The 25,739-nt window shown below is 50.7% G+C and overlaps 3 protein-coding genes across 3 annotated transcripts; 1 reads left to right on the top strand and 2 right to left on the bottom strand.

Annotated features, from left to right (window-relative positions):
* Nucleotides 1-9,936: 9,936 nt before the first annotated feature.
* GPR135 (G protein-coupled receptor 135) lies at nt 9,937-11,220 on the bottom strand. The gene has a single exon (XM_058807843.1). The coding sequence runs from the start codon at nt 11,218-11,220 to the stop codon at nt 9,937-9,939; it is 1,284 nt and encodes a 427-aa protein (XP_058663826.1).
* A 1,598-nt stretch (nt 11,221-12,818) lies between these two features.
* On the bottom strand, nt 12,819-15,901 carry L3HYPDH (trans-L-3-hydroxyproline dehydratase). Its single transcript, XM_058807009.1, has 5 exons — nt 15,352-15,901; nt 14,967-15,136; nt 14,567-14,689; nt 13,587-13,724; nt 12,819-13,282 (listed from the first exon to the last, which is right to left on the bottom strand). Exons 1-5 carry the CDS (start codon nt 15,899-15,901, stop codon nt 13,157-13,159), a joined length of 1,107 nt encoding a protein of 368 aa, XP_058662992.1. The 3' UTR covers nt 12,819-13,156.
* A 247-nt stretch (nt 15,902-16,148) lies between these two features.
* JKAMP (JNK1/MAPK8 associated membrane protein) lies at nt 16,149-24,776 on the top strand. The gene is made up of 7 exons (XM_058807010.1): nt 16,149-16,187; nt 16,334-16,425; nt 16,970-17,124; nt 19,640-19,846; nt 22,708-22,889; nt 23,532-23,608; nt 23,899-24,776. The coding sequence occupies exons 1-7, from the start codon at nt 16,175-16,177 to the stop codon at nt 24,115-24,117; spliced, it is 945 nt and encodes a 314-aa protein (XP_058662993.1). The 5' UTR covers nt 16,149-16,174; the 3' UTR covers nt 24,118-24,776.
* The last annotated feature ends 963 nt before the right edge of the window (nt 24,777-25,739 follow it).

The following is a 25,739-nucleotide window of genomic DNA, read 5'->3' as shown; positions in this document are numbered from 1 at the left end:
AGGGCTGGTGTTGATAGGACCCAAGGAAAACAGGAATAGCTTCAACTTCTCTTCCCATCATAAATCCCCATGTCCCCAGCGTAGGGCTGGTTGGGGTTTGTCCATAAATAGATGGGAACAAGCTGGCCAAAGCCCACAAACCAATAAGGACCTGAAATTCTAGTTTGTGGCAGATTGCAGGTTTCCTGGGTCACGCCATTGTGTGACACAGGGGGCAGGGTGGCTGTGAGCAAGGCCAGGACACAGCTTTTTATTCAACCAAAATACGTGATGGGAAAAAATATCCTAGTAACTTACAAGCTTCCTCAACTTCAAACCCTTCCACATGGCTGGATTAGCAGCATCTATGGTTTAAGAATACAAATTTCAGATACAATGTTTGTTACCCAAGGGGAAAAGGGGCCAGGGTGGGCACTGGATTGACACACCTGTGCTGTGTAAGCCCATGCCCACTGAGGCTCCTGTGCCCCAAATCCTGGAGGCTGTTCCCTCCTCTCACAGCACACCATGGTGTTCTGGATGGTCCAAACCTGCCCAGACCCACTGGTGCCAGGGAAGCTGCCGGGCACGGCACTCCTGCAGGAATTGTCCCGTGGGGCCACCCGGGTTGGTGGCACCAAACCTGCTGAGCCAGCCCTGGCTGTGCTCTGCTCCAGCCCTGCAGCTTTCCCTGCTGCCCAGAGCGACAGGAGTGTCACCTCCCGCCCTCAGCCTGGCAATGTCATCCCTGGCACTCTCCCAGCTGGGAAAAGATGAGTCAAGGGCTTGTGGCAATGCCTGCTGCAGGCACGGCAGCAATGCAGCATTGCATGCAAACTCAGCTCAGCAAGTAGGGCAGGCACTGCCAGGTGGGGAGACACACCCAGCTCCCATCCTGCTGGCAGCCACCCTGCTGGAATTCTGGACTATTTATTTCATCCCAAAAAAGGGGACTGTGGGCCCAATGGACCTGTCAGAGTTTGAAACCCCTGCTGGAGGAGGGAAAGGTTAAGCAAAGCAGGGATGTTGCCAGCTCTGTTCCCACCTGTGCTGTGGGACATGTCCCCACTGTCACTGTCCCCGTGTCACACCTCAAGCTGATGCTGTGGGGTAGAACTGCACTTTGCCATGTCCTCTTTCACACAGCCTGATCAAATCTGCAGTCTTTGTGCAGGGCTGGCACTGCTGGACTGCCACAGGACAGGCAGTCCAATGTCAAGTCTCATGTTCAATGTCAAGTTTCATGAGGAGCAACTGGGAGAGCAGGGGAGGCTCAGCCTGGAGAAAAGGAGGCTCAGGAGGGACCTTCTGACTCTCTACAGCTCCCTGACAGGAGGGTGGAGCTGGGGGGGTTGATCTCTTCTCCCAGGTAACAAAGAACAGGATAAGAGAAAGCCTCAAGTTATGCCAGGGCAGGTTTATATTGGATATTAGAGAAAAGTTCTTTGTCCAAATAGTTACCAAACATTGAACAGGCTGCTCAGGGCAGTGGTGGAGTCATCCCTGGAGGTATCTGAAAGCCATGTAGATACTGCACCTGGGGACATGGTTAATGGTGAGATTGGCAGTGTGGGGGGAATGGTTGGATTCAATGATCTTAGAAACCTTTTCCAATCTAAATGATTCTGTGATTCCAAACAGTTCTATGATTCTATGATTCTAAACTCTCATAAAAGATGCTTATTTCATCACCCTCTGCTTTTGGTGAAAACATTCTCTGAGCTTTGCTTCTGGGGGAGACGGGAGAGGCCAAGAGGACACAAAGGTGATGGATGCAGGAGGGAGGGGATGAGCCCCATCTCCATCTCCTGCAGCAAATCCTGCAGACATCTCTCCAGTGAGCTCTGTCCCTGGCATTGTTCAGGGTCCCCCAACAGATGCATGTGCAAAAGAGAGTTCTCTGTTTGAACCAGGAGTGCTCTGACCTGAAACCTCTGAGCATTTTGTGTCATTTTTAGCGTTAAACCAGGCGTGCTGAGAATGTGCAGGTAAGCCAGGGAGAAATCCCGTGCTGCCGGGCCCCACAGGAGCCTCAGCAAAGGCAAAGTGCCATCTGCTGGCTCTTTCCACCTGCAGCATTTTAGAGCTGTCAAGCACAAAATAAATTCTGCTTCTTGTTTTCCTCTGCGATCTCTACTGTGCTCTGAAAAGTTCTCATGCTAAATTTTCTGTGGAAGTTTCCCCCAGCATGGTTGAGGAGGGCTAATTTTATTTCTCTCCATTGTAATTCGAGTCTAATAGCCGAAGGTCACAGCCTGTGGCTTCTCTGTGACTTTTGGCAATGCCCAACCTTAGGTGGATGCTCAGGGTGCGCATGTGCAGACACCAAAAATGCACGTGTGTGTAAGATAAAGTAACTCAGAACAGTTTCCCTCAGGGTCATCTGAGCTTACTTCCATGGCTTTGAAATGACCACAGAATGCCCCACGGCACCACAGTGTCCCCAGGGCTCACCCCAGTGCCAGGGTTTGTGCTGGGAGCCTGTCCCTACCCAGCTTTCTGTGAGGGTACCAGTCCTTGGTTTCTCTGGGCCTGGATTGGAGGCACTTGAGACAGTAATTCATGTTCAGACTCAGGTGTTTATTATTTCTTATCAGTAAAACTGCCTCACTACTGTAGGTTCATTAGCAAGGCACAAAATGGCCAACAATCTCTTGTTACAAGTCTCTTTTAAGACTAAACTATCCAATTAAGAACTGACACCTGGATTGTTTTTCCTTTTAACCCAATAACTGATCCCAAAGAGCCCCCAATGAGGACTTTTCCACCCAATTACAAAATGCCACTCAAACCCATGAAAAAGAAGCATGAAGAAGAAACCCAGGACAACACCCTGTGCCCTCCATCTTGCTTCCATCCACAACATACTAAAAATCCCAAAACCTCAATTTCTCACCAAGTGATACCTACACCGCTCTCTATAATCTATTTCACATTTTTGTGGATTCCAGTCTATCTTGAAGTCTAGGAAACTTTCTCCATGAATGAGGGTCACAGTCAGTGCTGCCCTGAGGGCCAGGGCACCCCAGAGCAGACACAGAAATATTCCCAGTGCCCTGGGTTTCCACATTTTGTATGCACTCTGCTCTCACACTGCAAAGAACTTGAAATTAAGCTAGAGTTTCCAGTTCTCATAGCAATTCTGTGAAGGTGAGTCATTGAAATTGCCATTTTTCCATTCCTTTCTTTACTGGCCCATACTCCAGTATTTGCTCAGGGGTGGCTCAGCAGGAGGGGCAGGATGACCCCACTTTGGTTTTGGGCACCAAAGCAGAGCTGCTCTAACCCAGGATTATCCTGGGCACCAGCACAGCAACTCTGGAGGACACAGCTTTGTTCCTGCTGCCTAACCCACGGCTTTGGCCTGCCAGGACACTGCTGTAAGCTGGGCTGGGACAGTGCCCCTGCCTTTACCTGGGCAGTGGCTGCTGAGGGGTGCCAGCAGATTCTCCATCTCCTTGAATCTGTGCTGTGTACTCTGACATGGCTTTACTTTGCCAGGCTCTGTGCAGAGCATCCCCTGGGCTCAAGGAAAAGTAAGGAAGTCCCAGTTTGTGCTTTGCCCTGCTCCTGATCATTGCCTAAAACCCTTTTTGCTGTGAAATCAGTGAGAAGCACTCAGGCAAGGCCTGGTTTCTATGGCAAATCTTTCCAATTTAATAGCAGGAGGCGATCACCGTTTGAGTTACATTTTCTGTAAAGACTCCACAATTCAGATGCTGTATTCAGAACTTGACATGACCTCAGGGATGCTATATTACCAAATGTTCTGTAAAATGCACCAGACTGAGCACAGAAGCCACAGGCACAGATCAGGCACATTAGATTCCACTGGAAAAAACAAGTGACCTGGTTACTCAGAGCATTTTTCATCCCTGATGCTGAGATTAGTTCAGAGTATGTTGCTAAATCAGGTAAGCAAATTATATTTGTGGGGTCGCGAGGGAATTGCTGGGAGGGCACGATGAATTTCAGAGAAATTTATTTTGCTGGTTTTGTCCACAGCTACCCTGGGGTGTGTGTTAATTTGTAGGGGTCATCCAGAGGGGTTTTGAAGCACCAGCATCCTCCCAGCTGCTCTCTGATGGGAGTGGGCTGGGCTGGTGTTTTCCTTAATCTCACACAGGAGCCAGCCTGGTGTCCATGTGCAGCCCCAACGTGGGGACAATTGTCACCTGCTCTGAGTGTGAATCCCTCAGTGAATCCCTCTGGCCAAGCCCCACCCAAAGGGTTTAAGCCTCTGCATCAGAGCTGCTGGCAGAAGCAGGAGGAGAGGAGCCTCCAGCCAGGCTTGCTCTGGCCCCTGGGAGAAACATGGATGTTCCTCCAGGTGTGGGAGGCTGATCAGCACTATTTCCACTCCCAATCTCCATCCCAGGAACTGAGGAATATAATTTTCCTAAGTGATTTCCCCAAAGTCATCAGGGCTGCATCTTTTATGGTGGCAAGGAAGTGTCCCCATGTCTGAAGGGAAAGCAAATGTGTGGAGCTCTGTGGTTTGCAAACACCTTTAACTCTTCAGTGCACAGAATAAAAGGCCCCTGAGGAAAGGCACAATCCTCTGATCTAAAGAAATCTTAAAAAAAAAAAATCTTTGTTACCTTTATGATTACCTTTTGATGTTCCCTTATCTTCTGAACTGACTGTGCAAGAGATAAGATTAAAAATAAAGGCAAGAATAGTGGATGTATAAAATTAAGGATCCCAAGTACTCAGAAATTGCTCCCTGGTTGGTTTTGTGATTGCTTGCCTCTGTGAAACCAGCTGAACCTGAGGAGCTCAGTGCCAGCAGTCAAGAAATAACACAAATAACAAGCAGCTCCTCTCAGGGTGAATTTACTTCCTCTGCTGAATCACAGCTGGATCCTACTCATCTCCTATGATCACCTATGAGCCTGTGGGCACACTGGTGTGCTCTGCCACCCAGTACAAGCAGCCCCAGCACACAACCCTCCTTGTTAAATTTCCTTCTGTCACAGCCCCCTGGGTGTTCATGGCTGAGCTCATCCAAACTCCCCAGACAGATGAGTGCAGGTCTCAGTGCTGTGCCCTGGGGTTTCTGCTGCTTTCACTCTGATTTCCCCTGTGACTCATCCATTTAATGCCACTGAGAGGGATTCGCAGTCTGTCTCTCCCCCTGTCACTTTTCCTCCTGCTTTTTGCAGCAGTGATTCCCTAGGAAAAAAATACCTGGAAATGCTGAGCTGCTGCCCAAGAACCTTGGCTGTGGTGATGTGGATGCTTCAGCACTCAGGGAGTGTCCTGCAAGCAGCATGGCACTGAAACCCATCACTCCTCTGCAAACTGGGAGCAGCAGGAGGGCTGGCCTTGTCCTCCCACATTCAGCCCCAGTGAAACCACTGGGACTCACCCCAGGATCAATAATACTGGATCTTATTGTGGGTTATTCCTCTGGAGGACTTGGGACCTTTGCTTTCTAGCACTTTGCGGCTCACTTCAAAAAAAAATAAAAGGACAATAAAAATAGAATGCCTTATTGAAAATGAGCAAAAAATTGGTTTGCATTCTGATAGTTTCTTGCAGATACGTGCTTATAGTTTGTTAGAATTAAAGTACTAAAATATATTATCAAAATTATATTGTAATATATTGCAATTACACATTCTCTTAACATTAACTACTACTATAAATAAATAATAAATCTATTTCCTTTTGGTCTTAGATCAGTTTTAAGAACATAGGAAAATCCATCCTGTGGAATTTTCCTCTCTACCCATTTATTATTAATAACCAGAGTCATCATGTGAAAATACAAAAGCATCTGAGAGCAGCTGTGCTGCTGAGCAAAGCATTCTGCCACACTGGGAGTGATCTCAGCAGCCCTGCAGGCTGCAGCTCTGCATGCACAAAATGCCACTTTTCTGATGTGCTTCCCAAATTATTCATTTCAGCCTGTACAACAAACTTCCCAAAGAGCAGCACGTGCTGAATCTGTCTTTTGAATTAGGTTTTGGTGAGGTGCTCTTTGGGCAGCAGTCACAACCCCTACCCTGAGTGCTCGTATTTGGGATGCAGCAGTTCTGAGGGTTGATCCCATTAACAGAAAAGCTTTTCTCAGGATCTCTGCTGGGACAGCTCTGCTGCTGCTGAGGTCTCTGCTGGCATCTGCTGGATTCAGGAATCAACACCAGCGCTGAGAGAGGCAGCAACGGGGTATTTATTTCATCCTCCTGAGCTCTCCCCGTTCTGGTGATTGATGGCAGCTATTACAGCCCATCTGGCTGTCACTTGTAAATACTGCTAATTGGACTGCTAATTGTTCACAGCTCCTAAGCTATGCACGCAGCATTTGCTTTGAACGGAGGCTTCATCCACAGATTAGGCAGGGAGTGGAAAATAACTACTTGAACGAATCTGATGATTAAATCAGCAGGAAAACTACCACTGCGTGCAGTTGGAGGAGTGTGTTCTGAAATGCTTGTCATTCATCAAGACTTAATGTTTTCCTTCTAAGATATAATGCATTAGTTCAGTCAGTGGCATGTTATCATTGCCAAATAGCAAGGTATTCTTAAACTGAGGGTTTAAATATGCTGGAAAGTCAACAGGAGACTAAAGAGCCCAAATACTCATTTTTAATTTGCCTTTGACTGCAGTTGTCTCCAGTACCCAGGGCTGAACTGGCCTTCAAATCGCTTGAACTCCTCTTTCTCCTATGCTGAATATCCTGCACTGAATAATCCTTGTGATTTTTGGTTTGTCCCAATGTCCTTGAGCAAATAAGATTTGTGCAATTTGCTTTGTCCAGGCTCATCTCAAGGGAGGAAAAAGGAAAGAAGCTGGAGGGCTGGAGCCTCAGAGCCCATTTTGTAGTGTCTCAAACATCAGTGTCTTCCTGCCTTCAGAGAAAGGGGATCCCTGAGTGGGGTGACACCAGCCTGGGCATGTGGGAGATGTGAGGGTGATGTCCTGTAGTGGCTTGGCCAGAACCCACCTACTGCAATGTTTTCTCACCCAAGAACAAGCAGCTGCAACCACAGAGAGCAGAGTTTTCAGAGCTGGAGTAAAACAGTGGCTTAATCCACTGCTTGCTTTCTCCCAGAGGAACACATGGAGCCCCATGGTGAGGTGCAGGGACAGAATTTCTCACCCGCTCTGCTGCTGGGTGAGAAGCAGCAACCTTCACCAGAGCTCATTTCAAGGGCTGTTTGGGCAGGCCTTTGGTTTGGTTTAGTTTAGTTAATACCATTTGCCTGTATCTTTTTAAAATACACTTTTAAAAATGTGGTTGTAGAGACCTATGTACCTGACTTGTTCAACAGTGCTGTGGTGCGAGCAGTGGCTGAGGGAGTGTTTAGCCAGGAGAAAAGGAGGTTTGGAAGGAACTTCTCTACAACTACCTGAAGTGAGGTTGTAACCAGGTGGGGTTGATCTTTTCTCCCAAATAACAGTAACAGGACCAGATGAAAATGCCTCAAGTTGCAGCAGAAGAGGTTTCAATTGGGTATTAGGGAAAACATCTTCCATAAAATGTTGCCAAACACCAGAACAGGCTGCCCAAGGAAGTGGTAAAGTCACAATCCCTGGAGGCATTTAAAAGACACGTAGGTGTGGCACTCAGGGACATGGGTTAGTGGTAGATTTGGCAGTGCTGGGACTTGATGACCTAAGAGGCCTTTTTCAACTGAAATGATTCTGTGATTATGAGGAGCACAGGCCAGGCACAGCTCTGAAACACAAGCTGCCTCTCTGCTGAAGCTGCAGCAGGTCCATGTCAGAAAGGATCAGATCAAGAATCTCCCCTTGCTACAGCCCAAGTTAGTTTTCAACAGAAATGTGCCTGTTTGTGATGCCTACAAGCCCACAGCCAGCTGCCCTCCTTCAATTCCTCAATGCAAGACTAACATGCACCAGTCTGAGCTTGTAAAAACTATGTTGAATTTTGTGTTAAGCAGCTTCACCACCACTTTCCTAGAAAGCTGTGTTATTTCTACTCCCAGTGCAGCTCCTTCAGTCCTGACATCCCCAATCCTTCCCTGGCCATTCCTGACTGCCACAGAGGAGCTTCCCTGGCCTGTGGTACATCAAATCAGTGGAAAAGGAAACCAGCATGAAAAAGAGGGAATCAGCAGCTGTTCAGTGCCTGAGTCAGCTGGGGTGGTGGGGACAGAAGGGACAGGGAAGGTGTCCAGAGCCAGGCACTGAGGGGAGCAGCACCACCCTTCCCAGGGCCTTTCATGCATGATCAATGATCCCCCACCAATCTCCTTGTTACCACCACCTGCAGCTACCCAGGTGAGAGTTCAATCCAATCCCATCATTCACAACCACCCTTTCCATTTACACTGAGCCAGGAATTGCTGTGCCAGGAATTCCTCTCCTGCCCTTCCAAGCCACCCACGTCAAACAGTTCCTGGGCTTTCTGCACAGCTTCTTTCTGAAACACAGCAAAATCCAGTAGCTGCAGGGCAAATTAGCAGTGCTGAGTAGTCAAGGGTCAGATTTTCCCTCATGGGCTTCAGGAGCATCACAGAAGAAAGTTACAGTAATGCTTGCAGCATGGAAACCAGCTGCATTAAAATTTCACAAACAACTAGGTCTCTCTGCTATCATTCATCTGATAATTTTTTACAGGAGTTCCCCTTCCCAAGGCTGGCTTGAGAATGATGCCAGGCTGAGACACTTTCATTTCCTGCATAAAAGACAATTTATTTCTTCACTTACAAAATAATGACAGAGTGTTCACTTGCATCACAAACAGCTGAAAAATCCAGTAAAACCAAAACACTGTACTTCAAAATTAAAACCAAAACACTGTGTTTTTAAAGCTTGTACAAGGAAAAACACTGTCTCACACTAAACTCTGGCAAAGACAAACAAAGGCCAAATCTTAATTTCAGATTGAAATACTAATTTAAGGCTTTGGGCCCTTGAACAAAAAGATGACACTGATAAATTCATTCACATTAATGCTGTGCAATTGCATTTCCATGGTGTTATTTTCCTTTTTTTTTCAACAGCAAACAGCTGTTTTTTAAATACTGTATTCCAATGGATTACTGCCATCAATACAATATCTGTTCTGTGCATACACACATTTTCACATGCTGCAGAGCACACAGAGGACACGTGGTATTGCTTTGCCTCTCCTTTCAGACACTTCTCTCACACAGCTCCTCTAATTATGGTAAAACCCTTGGAGATGAGAGACACTCTGGATGAGCTCAAAAAGAAAACATACATCTTGTGCACACCACAGCTGTGCACTTTTCAGTCTGTCTGAGGAACTCATGTTTCTCATATTCATAGTATTTTAAGTTGACTGTACCTGCAAAAAAAGAGAAAAGGCTGCTGAAATTCTGACACCTGAGGTATTTACCTTCCTTTCCTTCCCTCCCAGTATCATACATCTTCCCTTTCACAATTACTTTTCTTGTTATACTTCAGAGTTTAAATTAAAAAAAATACATATAAATAGATCACTTTTTCAGCCCATCCTACAGTCTGTGACTTTATGACTGTTGGCACTTCCACATATAACAGATAAAAGCAACATTTTCCTGCCATGATGCTGTTTTTCACAGTGTGGTGTTTTCAGAGCGGCTTCCAGCTGCCAGTGCTCAGCTTTCAGTTGCTTTTTTGGCACTTAACAAACAGCTCCCACAGTCAATCAGTGAGTTTGGTGTGTCAGCCCCGGAGCTTCACAGTGGCACTTTCTGCAAGTCTGGAGCAAACTCTGTCCTGTTCTCGCAGCTCTTGCCTTGGCTGGGCTCCGTGGCTGTCACCGATGGCCTGCTGAAAAGGAAGGGGGATTCCCCTTCCCTGTGGAGTTCTTGCTGCTCGCAAATGGTGTCACCAAAGCAGAGCTCACACAGTGGAGAAGAAACACGGTCCCATCACAGATTCCTGGTAATCCTGCTGCAAGGGGCTCCAAGCAGCAGGACTTTGTTCAGGGAGGCACCCGGGCCCGATGCCTCCATGCCGGCCCCCAGCCCTTCAGAGGCTGGTGTCGATGGCGCCCGCTCTGCCCTTCAGGGTGGCCTCAGAGACCGTGTCCGGCTGTCCATCCCGGCAGAAGAGCACAGCGGGAGTCTTGCAGGCCCACATGGCCACCTCTGCCCCGCTGGCCGGGCTGGACGAGGACACGGCGCTGCCCGGGGGCCCGCTATGCCGGTTGATGTAGCGCTCCCGGACCCGCTCAGCCCGGCTCCGCGGCTCCGGCTGGCGGCCCGGCACCGACAGGTAGGCGACCATGTTGTTCCTAGTCCTGTAGCCGCCCTCCCGGCTGCGCCGCAGCAGCACCGAGATGTTGGGGTTACGGGCGGCGTAGATGAGGGGGTTGATGGCGCCGTTGGCCCAGGCCATCCCGCTGGCCACGGCGTCCATGGTGGGCGAGAAGGGCAGGCGGCCGGCGGCGGCGGCCAGCCCCAGGATGCAGTAGGGCCCCCAGCAGCAGATGATGGAGACGATCATGATGAGCACGGTGGTGGCCGTGCGCATCTCCCCGTAGGCGCGCAGCAGGTGCCCGTAGGTGGTGAGCGGCCGCACCCGGCTCTCGGCCAGCCGCACCGCCCGGCAGATGTTGAAGTGACAGAAGCACATGACGGCGAAGGGCAGCAGGTAGCAGAGCACGATGAGGGCGGCGCCGTAGGGCGGCCCGAGCCGCGAGGAGCCCCAGGGCAGCACGTAGACGCAGCGGTAGGCGCCGGGCCGGGCTTCGCGACGCCCCTCGCCCGCCAGCCCGTACCAGGGCCCGGCCAGCGCCAGGGCGGCCAGCCAGACCGCGGCCAGCAGCTGCGCGGCGCGGCGCCGGCCCATCTTGTGCCGCGGCTGGCGGACGATGGCACAGTAGCGGTCGAAGGAGAGCAGGGCCATGGTGAGCGTGGCGGCGATGCCCAGCCCGGCGTGGAGCGCGGCGCTGGCCAGGCACAGGCGCTGCCCGAAGAGCCAAGCGCCGGGCGGGCGGCTGAGCAGGCTGAGGAAGGCCAGCGGCAGGCAGAGCAGGGCGCCCAGCAGCTCCGACAGCGACAGCGACAGCACGAAGGCGTTGGTGACCGTGCGGAGCTGCCGGTGCCGGGCGATCACCAGCACCACCGCGCCGTTGCCCAGCGCCGAGAGGGCGAAGATGAGCAGCAGCGCGGCCGCTTGCGAGGCCAGCGCCGCCGCCGACCACCCCGCCGCCGCCGCCGCCGCCGCCGCCCCGCCGCTCTCGTTGCCGCCGCCGCCGCCGCGGGAGAGGTTGCCCGGCACGGCCGCCGCCGGCTCCATGCGCAGCCTCATGGCCCGGCCCCGCCGCGGCTGCGGAGGCCCCGCCGCTCTCGGCCCCCCCGGCCGCTGACGTCGCTCGGCCGCCGTTACCCGGGGAACCGGCCCGGCCCGGCCCAGCCGGACCCGGCGGCGGCGGAGCGGAGCCCCGACAGACGAGCGGTGGGGCCGGGGGATCGCAGCCCACAGCGGCACCATCCCATGGATCCCTACAGATGTGCTCCCCGGGCAGCCCCGGTCAGCGCCTCTCCCCTGGCAGCCCCGGTGAGCTCCTCTGCCCGCACAGCCCCAGCCCATCACGGAGTACCGGCTACCCCCAGACCCTCAGCTGGAGGCCAGGACCATCCCCCCGGCTCACCAGGCTGGGGTTTGAGGGATCATCAGATGTAAAACTGAGGGATCAGGCCAGGAACACCCCCCCATGGACAGCAGGACCCTTTTTCCCCACTCTCATCCATGCTATAGCCGCCTGCCCCTGCCTGAAAATTTTCGTAAGGATGGGGGTAACAGAATAGGTAATGAAGGATGCATCCCAATTAATGCCTGAATAATATCCAAACATCCTGTGCTGGGCTTTGTGACTTGCTGTCCAGCTCTTTCCAAGGAGCCAGGCTGGGGGATGATCAGGAGATGCTCAGAAGATGAAAACACATGGAAGAGTTTTCATTCATGGAAGAGTGTGCTCCTGCAAGCACGGACAATGTGTGTGTCACTTCTTGTTCTCATGACCAGAGGCTGTATGGGACTTACAAGAGAGTTACAGGAAAGCTGGGAGCAGGAGCCTCAGAAAAAAAGGGGAAAACAAAAAGTCTACTGGCAGTGCAGTAGTTGCATAAATCGGGATTTTTGTTTCTTCCTGTTACAAAGTTATTTTCAAGTTGACAGAAGAAATTCCTCCCAGGCTTTTCTGTGCCAACCTTATCTAAGTTCACCAGTATGCACCCTTCTGCTGCATGAGATGCTCATTCTCATTTTCATGTCTCATTTTAACAAATGCCAGTTCCCCCCAGGAGTGTCTTCATTAAACAAGCACCATTTTATCCACAGACACAGTGGAAGTGACAGGCCACCAGAGGTCTGAAGGACTGCTCCTGCCACTGCAAATGCATGGTTTTTCCCTGGAGGGACTCTGGAAAAGCAAGCACTGACTGCACTCTGCTGCACAAGCTGCCCCTGGACTGGGACAAAATCAGTAAATAATTGGCAGTCAAAGGTCGTAATGGCTCAGACTTTCAAACACAGCTGCTCCTGTTGAAAGTTAACCACAGGGTATTTGCAGCCAGTGGTCCAAGATAAGCAAGAGAGGAAGGCTTAGGGAAGCAGCACAGCATGGACGCTCAGCAGGAACACAGGAAATTCTGATCAAATACCTGCATCCAGCCCCAGGATGCAGGAGAGCCCTGGTGGGGTGAAATGAGTGAGGAAGGGGTTGTCTGGACAGGCTGAGCAGGGAAGCTAGGGCATGAGACAGGGCAGCACAGCTGGCTGAGCAGGAGACAACAAGAGCTAGCAATTCAAACCCCAGAGTCATGACATACTCAGCAGAATCCTGCAAATTGAGCTCTGGGAGTGAAAACAAGGAAAATGGCAGAGTTTTCAGCTGGCATTTAATAGAAATCTAATTTTGAAATTAATAATTTGCAGACATACAGAAGGCACATAAATTTGAAGGCAGCTCTCCAAGCTCAGCTCAGTTTTCTGTGAATTATGGGTAAGAAAAAGAAGAAGAAAAATACTACAGCATCTCAGAGCAGCTTGTATGTGCTAATCACAGTGCACCCAATATGCTAATCACAACAGGGCAACAAGCTTGTTACCCTGAAACGTGACAAATGCTGTCACACCACCCAGGGCTGTTCCTGTTGCAACGTGTGGAGAAGTAAAACAGAAATTCGTGGTCAGGAGAAGCACAGCACCATCAGTGAGGCTCTGCCACCGCCTGTGGCTCAGGTCACTTGAGGAAGAAGCCGTGTTTCAGTGGGTCCTCCTCTTCCACAGTGAAGGTGGCTGTGCCAGTGTAAAAGGCCTCTCCTGAGACCTCCACAATGACAGCGTTGTAGTTCCCAAACTTGGTCTCCTGCAGAGGGATCAGGATGAGGATAGAGGCAACAGAAGGTTCTCCACTCTCCCAACCCCACAGAATTCAAGTGCTGCCTGACATTTATGCACACACCCCCACCCTGGTTCATCCCAAAGCAGCCACACAACACAACAAGACCCTAAAATCCTTTTAGTGCCAGGTTTGGGGGAGGACAAGACCCACAGGCACCTCCCTCCTTCCCTCCACCCTTCCCTAGGCACAGAAAGGCTTTTCTGCTCCCCACTGAGCACATTTCCAGCAACCCTTGATTCAGGGGGAAAGTCCAGCACCATTCACTTGCCTTCACAGCCTTCCCAGTGAACAGGGAGCCCGTGGTGCTGCTCTGGAAGGTTCTGCTCTGCTCCAGCTGGATGAGTCCCTTATGGTACTGCAGGGCAATGCGAGCTGTCACCCCCGAACCCGTCGGACTCCGGTCAACCTACAGCAGAAGGGATGAACCAGCTCTAGATTTTGGGGTTTAACACAAAATGAAATTGCTCCCCACAGTTCTCTCTCCCACCTTAACACTGCACTCAGGGGAAAGTCCCCCAAGCCAGGGTTTTGTAGAGAATCCAGATACATCACAACTGAGAAGGAAAAAAAAAAGCAGGTTTGGGATACTTCTGGACTGTGCTTGGCTTTGGTACAGTTAGGGATGGATGACCTAATAAACACTGAGGCTATTTAGGAGCAGTTGAAATCTTCTCGGTATCATCTCTAAAGGACTGAGAAGGGCTGAGGTCACCTGTTCCATTCTCACACCTCAAGGCAAGATTGGTTCTCCTTACACTGAGGGGGTTTCTGGCCAACCTGGTTTTTAAAACCTCCAAAACCACAGTGTTGGCCAGCTTCTGAGGTGACCTGTCCCAGTGCTCCACACTCCTCACTGTTGGAAAGTCCAACCAAAACTTCCCCTGCCATTTGTGTGATACTTTATGCACTGCAGACAAGAACAGAATTTTAACACCCCATTTATCTCCTGTTGTTCATGCTCAGCAGATGTTCCCTGGATTAGGATTTTAGGGACATGTACTATGCTGGGATCCTGTCTCTGCTTGTGAACTCCTGGAAAATTCCAATCAACAGCTTTTGGGTATGAAGCTTTTTAAAATGCCACCATCTAAAGTGTGCAAAAGTATTTCTGCTATTAGGAGCAAAACTATGACAGCAGCACAAGCAATCACTGCCCAAACTAAGAACCAGAACAGTCTCTCTTCTTTGCAGTGGATCTAAGGAACAATTGTGGTGTCTCTTGTGCCTGAGAAAAGCCTGTTTCTGTACCTGTTCATCTGCAAACACACAGATGTTGGTGGTGGGCTCCTCACTAAAGGCATCTTTCCCGTCTGTCAGGATGGTGCCGTAGAGGAAAGCCAGGTCTTCACTCTCAGGGTGATGAAGCTTGAACTGGGAACAGCACAGAGAGGGTCACAAATACAACAGCAGCAATGTGTGCAGTGCAGCTTCTGTGAGAGACCAGAGGAAGGGGACAAGGCCACATGGCTGCGTTTCCATGTCTGCTTCACAGGTGACAGAGAAGCAGGAAAGCTCCTTCTCCCCTCCTTGTAAGGGCTCTGAAATTCAGCATGGGGCTGGAAGGATGGGACTCTCCCACCATCCTGAGCTGGTCTGGTGCAGTCACCCCAGAGGGAACATGCTGGGATACCACAGTGCTCATCCATACCTGTTTCTTCACTGCTTCTGTCACTGCACTCGCTGCACTGACAAGGTCTCTGGTCTTTGCAGAGCGCACATCAAGGCCCAGCTGCTCGGCACTGAGGAAGGCGTAGAAGGTGCCACCATAGCCGATGTCAACCACCACCTTCCCATGGCCAGGAACATCAATGGCCAAGTCTGGGCAGAGAAAGGGAGGAACGTGAGGAGGCAAAACTGCTGAGCCACAGAGTGAAGGAACGCAGCCACATGCGAGGGCAGTGAACAGGGATGATAACTTGAGTACTCCTAGGGCATCTTACAGCATCCCTGACGAACACTGGGACAAGGGAGACAATTGCCAGACGCCCCTTAGCCAGATCACCAACCCCCCCAGTACACCCAGCGTTCCGCACCGGTGGCGGCAGCGAAGGCGGGCACGCTGTGGAAGCGCACGGGGTTGCCGCTGCGGTGCCCGTCCCAGGGCACGAAGGCGGTGACGGGCCCGCAGGGGCAGCGCAGGCGGACGGCGGTCTCGGGGCGGGTGGGCGCCGGTACGAGCCCGTAGTCGAGGGCGAAGCGGCCGAGGGCCATGACGGCGTGGCCGCACATGGCGCTGTAGCCGGCGCAGTGCAGGAACAGCGCCGCCAGGTGCGCGCCCTCCGCGGCCGCCCCGCCGCGCACCACCACGGCCCCGTACATGCCGGCGTGCCCGCGCGGCTCGTGCATCAGCGCCCGCCGCACGTGGTCGTGCCTGGCCGCCACCTCCCGCCGCAGCGACAGCAGCGACAGCCCCGCCGCCGCCGCCCGCTCCGCCGCCTCCAGCCGCGGGATGATGCGCAGCGGCTCGCCGCCCGTGTGCATCTCCACCGTCTGCAGCACCGCGCCCGACGGCGAGTGCGGCGGCAGCGCCCGTCCCGCTCCGCCACCGACACCGTCACTGTCACCGCCGCCCCGTGCCGCCATCGCGCCGCCACACCCCAGAGACCACGCCCACAAACGAGAGACCACGCCCCGCTCGGGCACCCCCAGCCTGAGGCCGCGCCCACCTCCCGCCCACCCCATTGAAGTCCCGCCTATGACCGCGCCCATGGACTAACCACGCCCCGCTCGTGACCACGCCCTCCCGAGCCCCCGCCCCATCGCGTTCCCGCCCCGCATTCCCGGGCGGAGCCGACCCGCGGCGGAAGCGGAAGCGCCGCGGCGGAAGTACCGGGCCGCGGTTGCCGGGTTACCGCGATGTTCCGCGCCGGTAGGACGGGCCGGGATGGGGCACCGGCCCGGGGCTGGGGATGCGGGTGGGGCCTGGATGGGGTTGAGGGTGTTGCCGGCGCTGGAGCGGGCCGGGACTGGCGTTCGGTTCCTCTCCCGGTAACGTGGCCCACGCTCTGCCCGCAGCTGTGGACATCCAGCCCGCCTGCCTCGGGCTGTACTGCGGCAGGACCGTGCTGTCGGTGAACGGCTCCGTGGAGACCTACGGGGACTGCGGGGTGAGTGCGAGGCTGGGCTCGGTGCGGGATGGCTCAGGCCGGGCCCTGCGGGTCGGTACCGGGGGCTGCTGAGGCGAGAGCAGTCCGAGCTGCACCGGGACACGAGGTGCTGGGGGCTCGGTGCCGCACCGGGGCTGGAAGAGCTGACACAGAACGGGGTGGTGCGGGGAGCTGTGCTGGAATGAGTCCCTGTGCGCGCCGGTTTTACCGGAGTGCTGAAGGAGAGCCAGAGCCGGGAAGGGCGGGATGAAACCGGAGAACCGTGGTTGTGAGCAGCCTGCTGAGGGAGCTGAGATGAGAGGGAGTGGTATTGCAGCACGAGAGGAAAGTGGAGGCTTGCATAAAGGCTTTTAATCATGCTTCACCCTTGTTTATATTAAAAAAGAAGAGCCAGAGAGAGCAAGTGTAAGGTGAGAAATTACTGGGGTTATTGTTTCATCTCTTTACAAATCTGCCCTATGTCTTGCCCCAAGCTGTTTTTCCATTAACTGCAGAGATTTGCTGTTGGTGCTGGGATTCTAAATACAACCTCTGCCTTCTGCAGGTGTGTCCTAGAGGCCAAAGGACCGATGACAACAAAATCTGCCGGGAGTGTTTGGGATCTCCAGACCGCTATGACTGGCTGTACCTCGGCTTCATGGCCATGCTGCCCCTGGTGTTACACTGGTTCTTTATTGAGTGGTATTCTGGAAAAAAGAGGTTTGTGTACCCTTTCTCTAAATGAGTTGTTTAAAATTGGAAATCTTTTATCCACGAGTGATCAGTCTGATGCTAAACTGAGCTGTTCAGCACTTCTTGGAATCCTAGACTGGTTTGGGTTGGGTGGGATCCTTAAAGATCATCCAGTTCCAGTTCTCTCTCATGGGCAGAGACACCTTCCAGCAGAGCAGGTTGCTCAGAGCCCCATCCGCCCTTGTTATTGATTGAGCTGATGTGGTTGCACAGAGTTTTAGAGTGGCTGTAGGAGAGTTTATTTGCAAGTGTAAGTGTCCTGCAGGGCACCCTGTCCGGTCAGTGCCCTCAGGGCATGGTCTGTACCTCTTTTATGTGCCAGTGCACAGTCCAGCTGGCAGTCTGGGCTGGGTTTGGTCTCCCGGCAGACAGAAGGAGCAGGTTGTATTTTCCCATCTCCCCTGGGTCAATATCAGCAGGGCTGAACAGGTACAATGAGAGGATGGGTTTGAGTTTTCTCTTTAGAAATATGTATTCTGGCTTTGGGTCTTGATAGCAGAGCTGCTGTGGCCTTTACATCAGAGAAGTTCTGTAGAAAAGAAGTTTAAACCCACAGCTGCATGTGGCCATCAGGTGTTAGACTGGAGTTTTTTGAGGAGTGATGGCTCTGGAGTGTACTGAGCTGTCCCTGTCCATGGCAGGGAGTTGGAACTGGACAGTCTTTAAAGCCCTTCTAACGCAAATCATTCTGTGATTCTCTGAGCAATGAACAGATAGGGGACTGGGAATGTTTAATATATGAATATTTACTATCTTCAATGAGGTCCTTTTTTATGAGGTCCATCTTCAGTGAGCTTCCTGAGCTACTCAAATTGCAGCTTTGGCAATTCTGCAGTGGCAAAGCAGCAGTGTCACCCCCTCTGAGACATGTGGTACATCACCCTCACCGCTCTTTTCTTTTACACACTGAGCCACTTGAGATTATCAAAGAGCTTCCACACTCAGCAAGTTTTAGCTCTGCAGAAGGCTCTGCGGGATTCCAGGGCTGTTGGGATTTACAGGAGCTGGCAGCATGGTGTGGGAGCCCAGGAAATTCCTCTGGCTGCCCTGGAGGACTCGAGACCCTGTCAGGGGGCTCAGAGACCTTGGCACAGAGCCCAAGACCCCTGTGCCTTTGATCTTGACCCATGGAAAAAACAATTACCAACCTTTACATGAAGAATTACAAGTGAAGAGATGGCATTATAGAGCATGACACAGCACAAAGTACCACGACTCTATCAGAAGGATGCAAGAGAGGTTTATTATAGCAACATGTTGCTTTTATACTCTTTCAAAATGTTTACATTCACTTAACATATACATTCACTGCCCATTGGTTATAGGAAAGAAACAAAGTTCTCAGTGGAGTCCATATCTCTTAACTTTCTCTCCTTCATCACATCTCCATGGTGACAACCTTGGTGTCTTCCTCGGGAGAGATATGGGGCTTTCCTTATCATCAGGAAGCCTTTGCTGGCTCACAAGAACAGCATAGAATGTCTTTCCTACAAAGAGAGTTTAAGTAGAATAATAGTTAGCTTGTCCCAGGGTGAAAAATAGATTTTTGAGGTTTTTTAGAATGGGGGTTCAGGGGGCAAAGATGGAGGAATCTGGGCATGTCCTGCCTTTCTCCTTCTTCTTGGTCTCCATCTTCTGGTGATGTTGGCACTTTTGGATTGGTTTAGAGTAGAAGCTCACTGTCTAACATAGGTAATAGGTATTGGGAAGTTATTGTAAATAATGTACATGTAGTTTTTAGTATGAAAGATAACACTGCCCCAAGGATGGTCAGTGTGCCTCAACCCAACCTGCCAGACAGACCTTGGGGGGTCAGGGAAAGAATGTTATAGATAAGAAATGATAAATAACCTTGAGAATGAGAATAGAAGAGTTCTGACTCCTTCTTGGACTGCTGGGCTGGGAAAAGAGTCTTTGTAACACATCTTGGGGTGGCTGTGGCCAGCAGAGTTCCGAGAGCCCGGCAGTGACAGTGAGACAGAGTAGAAATTCTCCAGAGTAGAAATCCATTTTAATTTAGGTGCAATGTACATCTTTGAGTTAAGTCTGTAGTTTGAAAACATAGCTATTTAGTTTGACTGCCTGTTCTCATAAAAAGCCTAGGCTCAGAGAAACTGCTTCAATGAAGGACAGAGATAAGGGAGAGGAGACATAGAGAGACAGAGACTGCTGTGAGAGCAGGTCAACCTGACCTAGGATTTCTTTCTGATAAAGAAGAACTAGTGGCAAATGTCAAGTGAAATTTGTGAAAATGAATATGTATGAACCTATTGTGAAATTGCATGCATATGGATTTGAGAGGGGGATAAAAAGGGACCTGGATTACTCTTCTTAAAAGACATGTGTTCCCAGAGAGTAATCTTTTAAGGACAGTAATCTCCACATGTGTCCAGTGTTGTAATAAACATACCGGCTTTGCAGCTTTCACAAAGTTGTGCAGTTTTGTTTATCTCCACAAAACAGCAGTGCTGTTGTCCCTTAGCTCCAGCGCGCTGCTGCAGCACCTGACGGCCCTGCTGGAGTGCAGCGTGGCAGCCCTGGTGACTCTGCTGCTCAGCGACCCCGCGGGCTCCCTGCACATCCGCTCCTGCCCCGTCAAGAAGCTCTCGGACTGGTACACCATGCTGTACAACCCCAGCCCCGACTACATCACCACCGTGCACTGCACCCACGAGGCCGTGTACCCCCTGTGAGTGTGCACTGCACCCCCTGTGTGTGCCCCCCTGTGAGTGTGCACCCCTGTGTGTGCCCTCTGTGAGTGTGCACCCCTGTGTGTGTGCACCCCTGTGTGTGTGCACCCCTGTGAGTGTGCACCCCTGTGTGTTCCCTCTGTGAGTGTGCACCCCTGTGTGTGTGCACCCCTGTGAGTGTGCACCCCTGTGTGTTCCCTCTGTGAGTGTGCACCTCTGTGTGTGCCCTCTGTGAGTGTGCACCTCTGTGTGTGCCCTCTGTGAGTGTGCACCCCTGTGTGTGCCCCCTGTGAATGTGCACCCCTGTGTGTGCCCTCTGTGAGCGTGCACCCCTGTGTGTACCCCCTGTGAGTGTGCACCCCTGTGTGTGCCCTCTGTGAGTGTGCACCCCTGTGTGTGCCCCCTGTGAGTGTGCACCCCTGTGTGTGCCCTCTGTGAGTGTGCACCCCTGTGTGTGTGCACCCCTGTGAGTGTGCACCCTTGTGTGTTCCCTCTGTGAGTGTGCACCTCTGTGTGTGCCCTCTGTGAGTGTGCACCCCTGTGTGTGCCCCCTGTGAGTGTGCACCCCTGTGTGTGCCCTCTGTGAGCGTGCACCCCTGTGTGTGCCCTCTGTGAGCGTGCACCCCTGTGTGTACCCCCTGTGAGTGTGCACCCTGTGTGTGCCCCCTGTGAGTGTGCACCCCTGTGTGTACCCCCTGTGAGTGTGCACCCCTGTGTGTGCCCTCTGTGAGCGTGCACCCCTGTGTGTGCCCTCTGTGAGTGTGCACCCCTGTGTGTGCCCCCTGTGAGTGTGCACCCCTGTGTGTTCCCTCTGTGAGTGTGCACCTCTGTGTGTGCCCTCTGAGTGTGCACCCCTGTGTGTGCCCCCTGTGAGTGTGCACCCCTGTGTGTGCCCTCTGTGAGTGTGCACCCTGTGTGTACCCCCTGTGAGTGTGCACCCCTGTGTGTGCCCCCCTGTGAGTGTGCACCCCTGTGTGTACCCCCTGTGAGTGTGCACCCCTGTGTGTGCCCCCTGTGAGTGTGCACCCCTGTGTGTGCCCTCTGTGAGTGTGCACCCTGTGTGTACCCCCTGTGAGTGTGCACCCCTGTGTGTGCCCCCCTGTGAATGTGCACCCCTGTGTGTGCCCTCTGTGAGCGTGCACCCCTGTGTGTGCCCTCTGTGAGTGTGCACCCCTGTGTGTGCCCCCTGTGAGTGTGCACCCCTGTGTGTGTGCACCCCTGTGAGTGTGCACCCCTGTGTGTGTGCACCCCTGTGTGTGCCCTCTGTGAGTGTGCACCCCTGTGTGTGCCCCCCTGTGTGTGCCCCCTGTGAGTGTGCACCCCTGTGTGTGTGCCCTCTGTGAGTGTGCACCCCTGTGTGTTCCCTCTGTGAGTGTGCACCTCTGTGTGTGCCCTCTGTGAGTGTGCACCCCTGTGTGCCCTCTGTGAGTGTGCACCCCTGTGTGTGCCCTCTGTGAGTGTGCACCCCTGTGTGTTCCCTCTGTGAGTGTGCACCTCTGTGTGTGCCCTCTGTGAGTGTGCACCCCTGTGTGTGCCCTCTGTGAGTGTGCACCCCTGTGTGCCCTCTGTGAGTGTGCACCCCTGTGTGTGCCCTCTGTGAGTGTGCACCTCTGTGTGTGCCCTCTGTGAGTGTGCACCCCTGTGTGTTCCCTCTGTGAGTGTGCACCCCTGTGTGTGCCCTCTGTGAGTGTGTGCCTCTGACCGTGTTCACAGGAGTCCCAGGATGAGGGAAGAGATGAGGATCTGACTCCACGTTTCAGAAGGCTGATTTATTATTTTATGATATATATTATATTAAAACTATACTAAAAGAATAGAAGAAAGGTTTTCATCAGAAGGCTGGCTAAGAAGCAATGAATAACAAAAGCTTGTGTTTCAGATAGAGAGTCTGAGCCAGCTGACTGTGATTGGCCATTGATTAGAAGCAACCACATGAGACCAATCACAGATGCACCTGTTGCATTCCACAGCAGCAGATAACCATTGGTTACATTTTGTTCCTGAGGCCTCTGAGATTCTCAGGAGAAAAAAATCCTAAGGAAAGGATTTTTCATAAAATGTGTCTGTGATGTGCCCCTGTGTGCACCCCCTGTGAGTGTGTGCTCTCTGTGAGTGTGTGCCCCCTGTCAGTGTGTAACCCCCTGCCTCTCCTCCAAGCTGCCAAAAGTGTTCAGGTAGAGCTGGGATCAATGACAATCAATCCCCTGAATCTTTTGTGCACTGAGCTGTTTTACATGGATGGAGCAATGCTTAATGACTTTCTGAATAATCAAAGAAAGTGGCATAGCCCAGGCTATCACACAATCAGTTTATTTGGAAAAGACCTCTTGGATCATTGAGTCCAGTCTATGGCTCAAGACCATCATGGCACTGAGTGCCAATTCCAGTCTTTCCAGATTAAAGATAATTTCCAGATTTTAAGCATTTCCAGATATTAAACATCTCTAGGGATGGTGACTCCATCACCTCCCTGGACATTCACATACTGGAATGGGAGGACATCACCTCCCATTCCAGTATGTGATCACCCTTTCTGTGAAAAAATTGATCCTGATGTCCAACCTGAGCCTCCCACGTGCATCTTGAGACTATGTCCTATCAACATGTTAATATATAGCTTAGAACTTCTTTTTTTCTTTTTGTTTTCCTTTCCTTGGAACTGTTGGTTGTTTTCTTGTCCTTTCTTTGGAACTGTTTCCTTGACTGTTTCCCCTAAGGAAAAGTAAGCCCATCATTCTGTGTTTAAACCTTTTACCCATAAAATCTTTAGAGTTCACTGACTAACCCCAAATTCCTTGGTTGTGATCTGAATATCTAGGAGAAAACTGCACATTTTAAAGATTTTTTTCTTTTTCTCCAGGTACACTATTGTGTTTATCTATTATGCCTTCTGTCTCGTGCTGATGATGCTGCTGAGGCCTCTCCTGGTTAAGAAGATTGCCTGTGGTTTGGGGAGATCTGACAGATTTAAAAGCATTTATGCAGCCCTCTACTTCTTCCCCATCCTCACCGTGCTGCAGGCCGTGGGAGGAGGCCTCCTCTGTGAGTTCTCTCCTAAAAACACTCCTGAACACACCTGTCAGTGCACACTAAGAAAGAAGGAAGGGACACTTTTTGCTTTGGGAATAAGGATGTTGTTTAGGGTTATTTTGAGGAGTTTCACCTGAAAAGGTTGCTTGTTAGGAGCTCTGTCCTCACCAGGCTCCTGACCAACACTGCTTTGCCTCAGCCAGTGCTGCTAGAGACTGTCCCTTTCCCAAAAAAGGAGGAGAGGGGGTAAGAGAGGAAAGTACTTCAGAGTGAGCTAGTTCCACTTTTTGCTAAGGCAGAATTTGTCTGATTTCAGAGAATGGATTTCAGTGTAAATTTGGGGAGATTGCTGGAAGCCAAACTAAAAATAGCTATTCTTGTCACATTTGGAAAGGTGCCACAAAATCCCCACTCAGCCTGACTACTTTTCTCATTATCATTTTTCAATTTGTGGTATAAGCATTGAGTAACTCCACTGAGAAATAGCAGAAAACCTCAGAGGGAAGAGCTGTGCAGGTTGTGCTTGGCTGACCCTCACATGCTAAGAGGCAGCTAGAGCAGCTCAGTTTGCTTCACACCTGTGGGAAAACTCTCTGCTGAAGGATAAGCTGTGCCATTTTTTTGCCTGATAATGTGTTATATGTTTGCCTTTAGATTATGCCTTCCCATACATCATCCTGGTGCTCTCTTTGGTTACACTGGCTGTGTACATGTCTGCTTCTGAAGTGGAGGTGGGTAAACATGTTCCTTGTGTTAAAAGAGTAAAAAAGACTTGAGTGAGCAGAGACCACTTTGTCTCTTGCCTTTTCGCAGTGGTGTATTTTACATTAAGCCTCTTCCTTTATCCCTTCCCCTCTTGGCTGGAGGAATCTCATGTGAGAATTCCCTCTGATGGTGCACTGAGAAGCTGGGTGTGTGCTGGAAGGGCTCAAACCCAGGAGCTCTATCTGTCACACCTCTTAAATGTCAGGTGCTGGCTGACAGGCTGAATGCTAACAGAAAATTGTGTTTATTTTACAAGTTTTTCAAGGATCTGCTCGTGAGGAAGAAAAGGCTCGTTGTCCTCTTCAGCCACTGGTTACTCCATGCCTATGGAATCATTTCCATTTCCAAACTAGATAAGCTTGAGCAGGACCTGCCTTTGCTTGCCTTGGTACCTGCCCCTGCCCTCTTCTACCTGATGACAGCAAAGTACACAGAGCCCTCACGGATCCTCTCTGAAGGTGGGAATGGACACTGAAAGGAGCCTGTGCCAACAACTCTGTCCCAGTGATCTGGATGAAGCAATTTTAGTGCTTGTCATGCTTTGGAAACTTCTGTTTTCAAAAAGAAGTTGTTTATGTGCCAGACTTCTGGTGAAACACCTCTGGTGAGACTGTATAGTATTAAAAAGCTGCACTTTGTATTCTTCCTAAGTATCTGGTATAGATGGAAAGCAATGTCTTTTTATCTATTTATCACTGTGAATTTGTGTAAAAAGCTTGTGACACATCCTAGTACAATGGTTTGCCTGTGTATTGTTCATTTCCTAACACAATATTGGAATAAAACAGTAGAGCCTGGTTTTCAATAGACTTTAATAAAAAAAAATAGAGCTTGAATATACCAGAGAACTTCATTTTTTCATCACATACTCTAGCTTCTCTCCCCCACCAGTGGAAACAGACTTCCTTCCATCAAAAGATATAACATGTGCATGGTTCCTCATGATGTTTGAGTCTTACTGCTGGAGAAATGCACTGTAAAAGAAGAAGAAGAAGAAATGCATTGTAAAAGAAGAAGAAGAGATGCACTGTAAAATTCTCTGTAAGGTGGAGTTTATGCTCTGTGTGCTTAATTTATGGAGACCTTCCTGGAGAGCATTAAATAGATCAGATTAAAGATTTTCTTTTTTTGGGAGTTGGGTTAGTATTGGTCACCAGAACTTGATGCTGTAGAGTCTAGAGGAAGATTCAGAGCAGTGCTGAAGGGCCAAAAACAACCAAAAGTAAGATCCTCTCAAATTAAACTCTGACTGTATGGATCACTGGCTGTAACTGCCTATTTCTATATGTCTGTGACAATAATGCTTTTTTCATTCTATCACCTGCCAGCACTGCTAAGGACAGAGTCTGCCAGGAGCTCAGAGGCTTTGAAAGGTGTCACCTCAGCCAGGCTGCCTTGAGTGTCACTCTCCTCCATGGAAGGTTTGTTTTTGTACATCTGATACACCCTTCCTCATAGCTTTATGTGATTTTTTTATTTTCATGTGCAATGCCACTTGACAGTTCACTGCACCTAAAAATTGTGTGCAAACTCACTCTTGCATGCAGAAGTGAGGTTTTCTTTAGGGATTGAAGAAGTAATTGATCTTAAATCAAATCTGTACTGCTGTGTACAATGTTTAATTTGCAGACACAGTGATCTAGAGGATAGTTCTAAAAGTATGGGATTAAAATTCATGTTAAAATATCCCATCTGAGGACTTTACTCCTTCATGTGCATTTCTGTGTGGACTGTGTGTATTGGACTTAAATGTTATGCTGGATCTTGGGTTTAAATATTGTGCTGGATCTTGTTTTTAAAAAGAAAACTGACAAGTCCCAGGTAAAGAGTACATTTTTTGCTAGGTCTGGAAAACAGTATGTTAATTTTGAAAGCAGAATGAGAGATTCTATTAAAAGCAAAGCTTATGGAAGGGCAGTGCAGCCCATGGACCTTGGCTGGCACCCCAAGCACTGACCTTTCTGCTGGATTCCAGTGCTTTAGCCTTCAGCAAAGCCTGGAATGTGAAATACAAATTAATACAGCCATTTATCATCTCCCATTAGCAATAAAAGAATTATAAATACATGTATAATGGCAGCCACAGAAACAGCAGTA

Source organism: Ammospiza caudacuta, chromosome 6 (assembly GCF_027887145.1).
Source record: "Ammospiza caudacuta isolate bAmmCau1 chromosome 6, bAmmCau1.pri, whole genome shotgun sequence".
Taxonomy (NCBI): domain Eukaryota; kingdom Metazoa; phylum Chordata; class Aves; order Passeriformes; family Passerellidae; genus Ammospiza; species Ammospiza caudacuta.
This window is presented reverse-complemented; position numbering and strand designations above follow the sequence as displayed.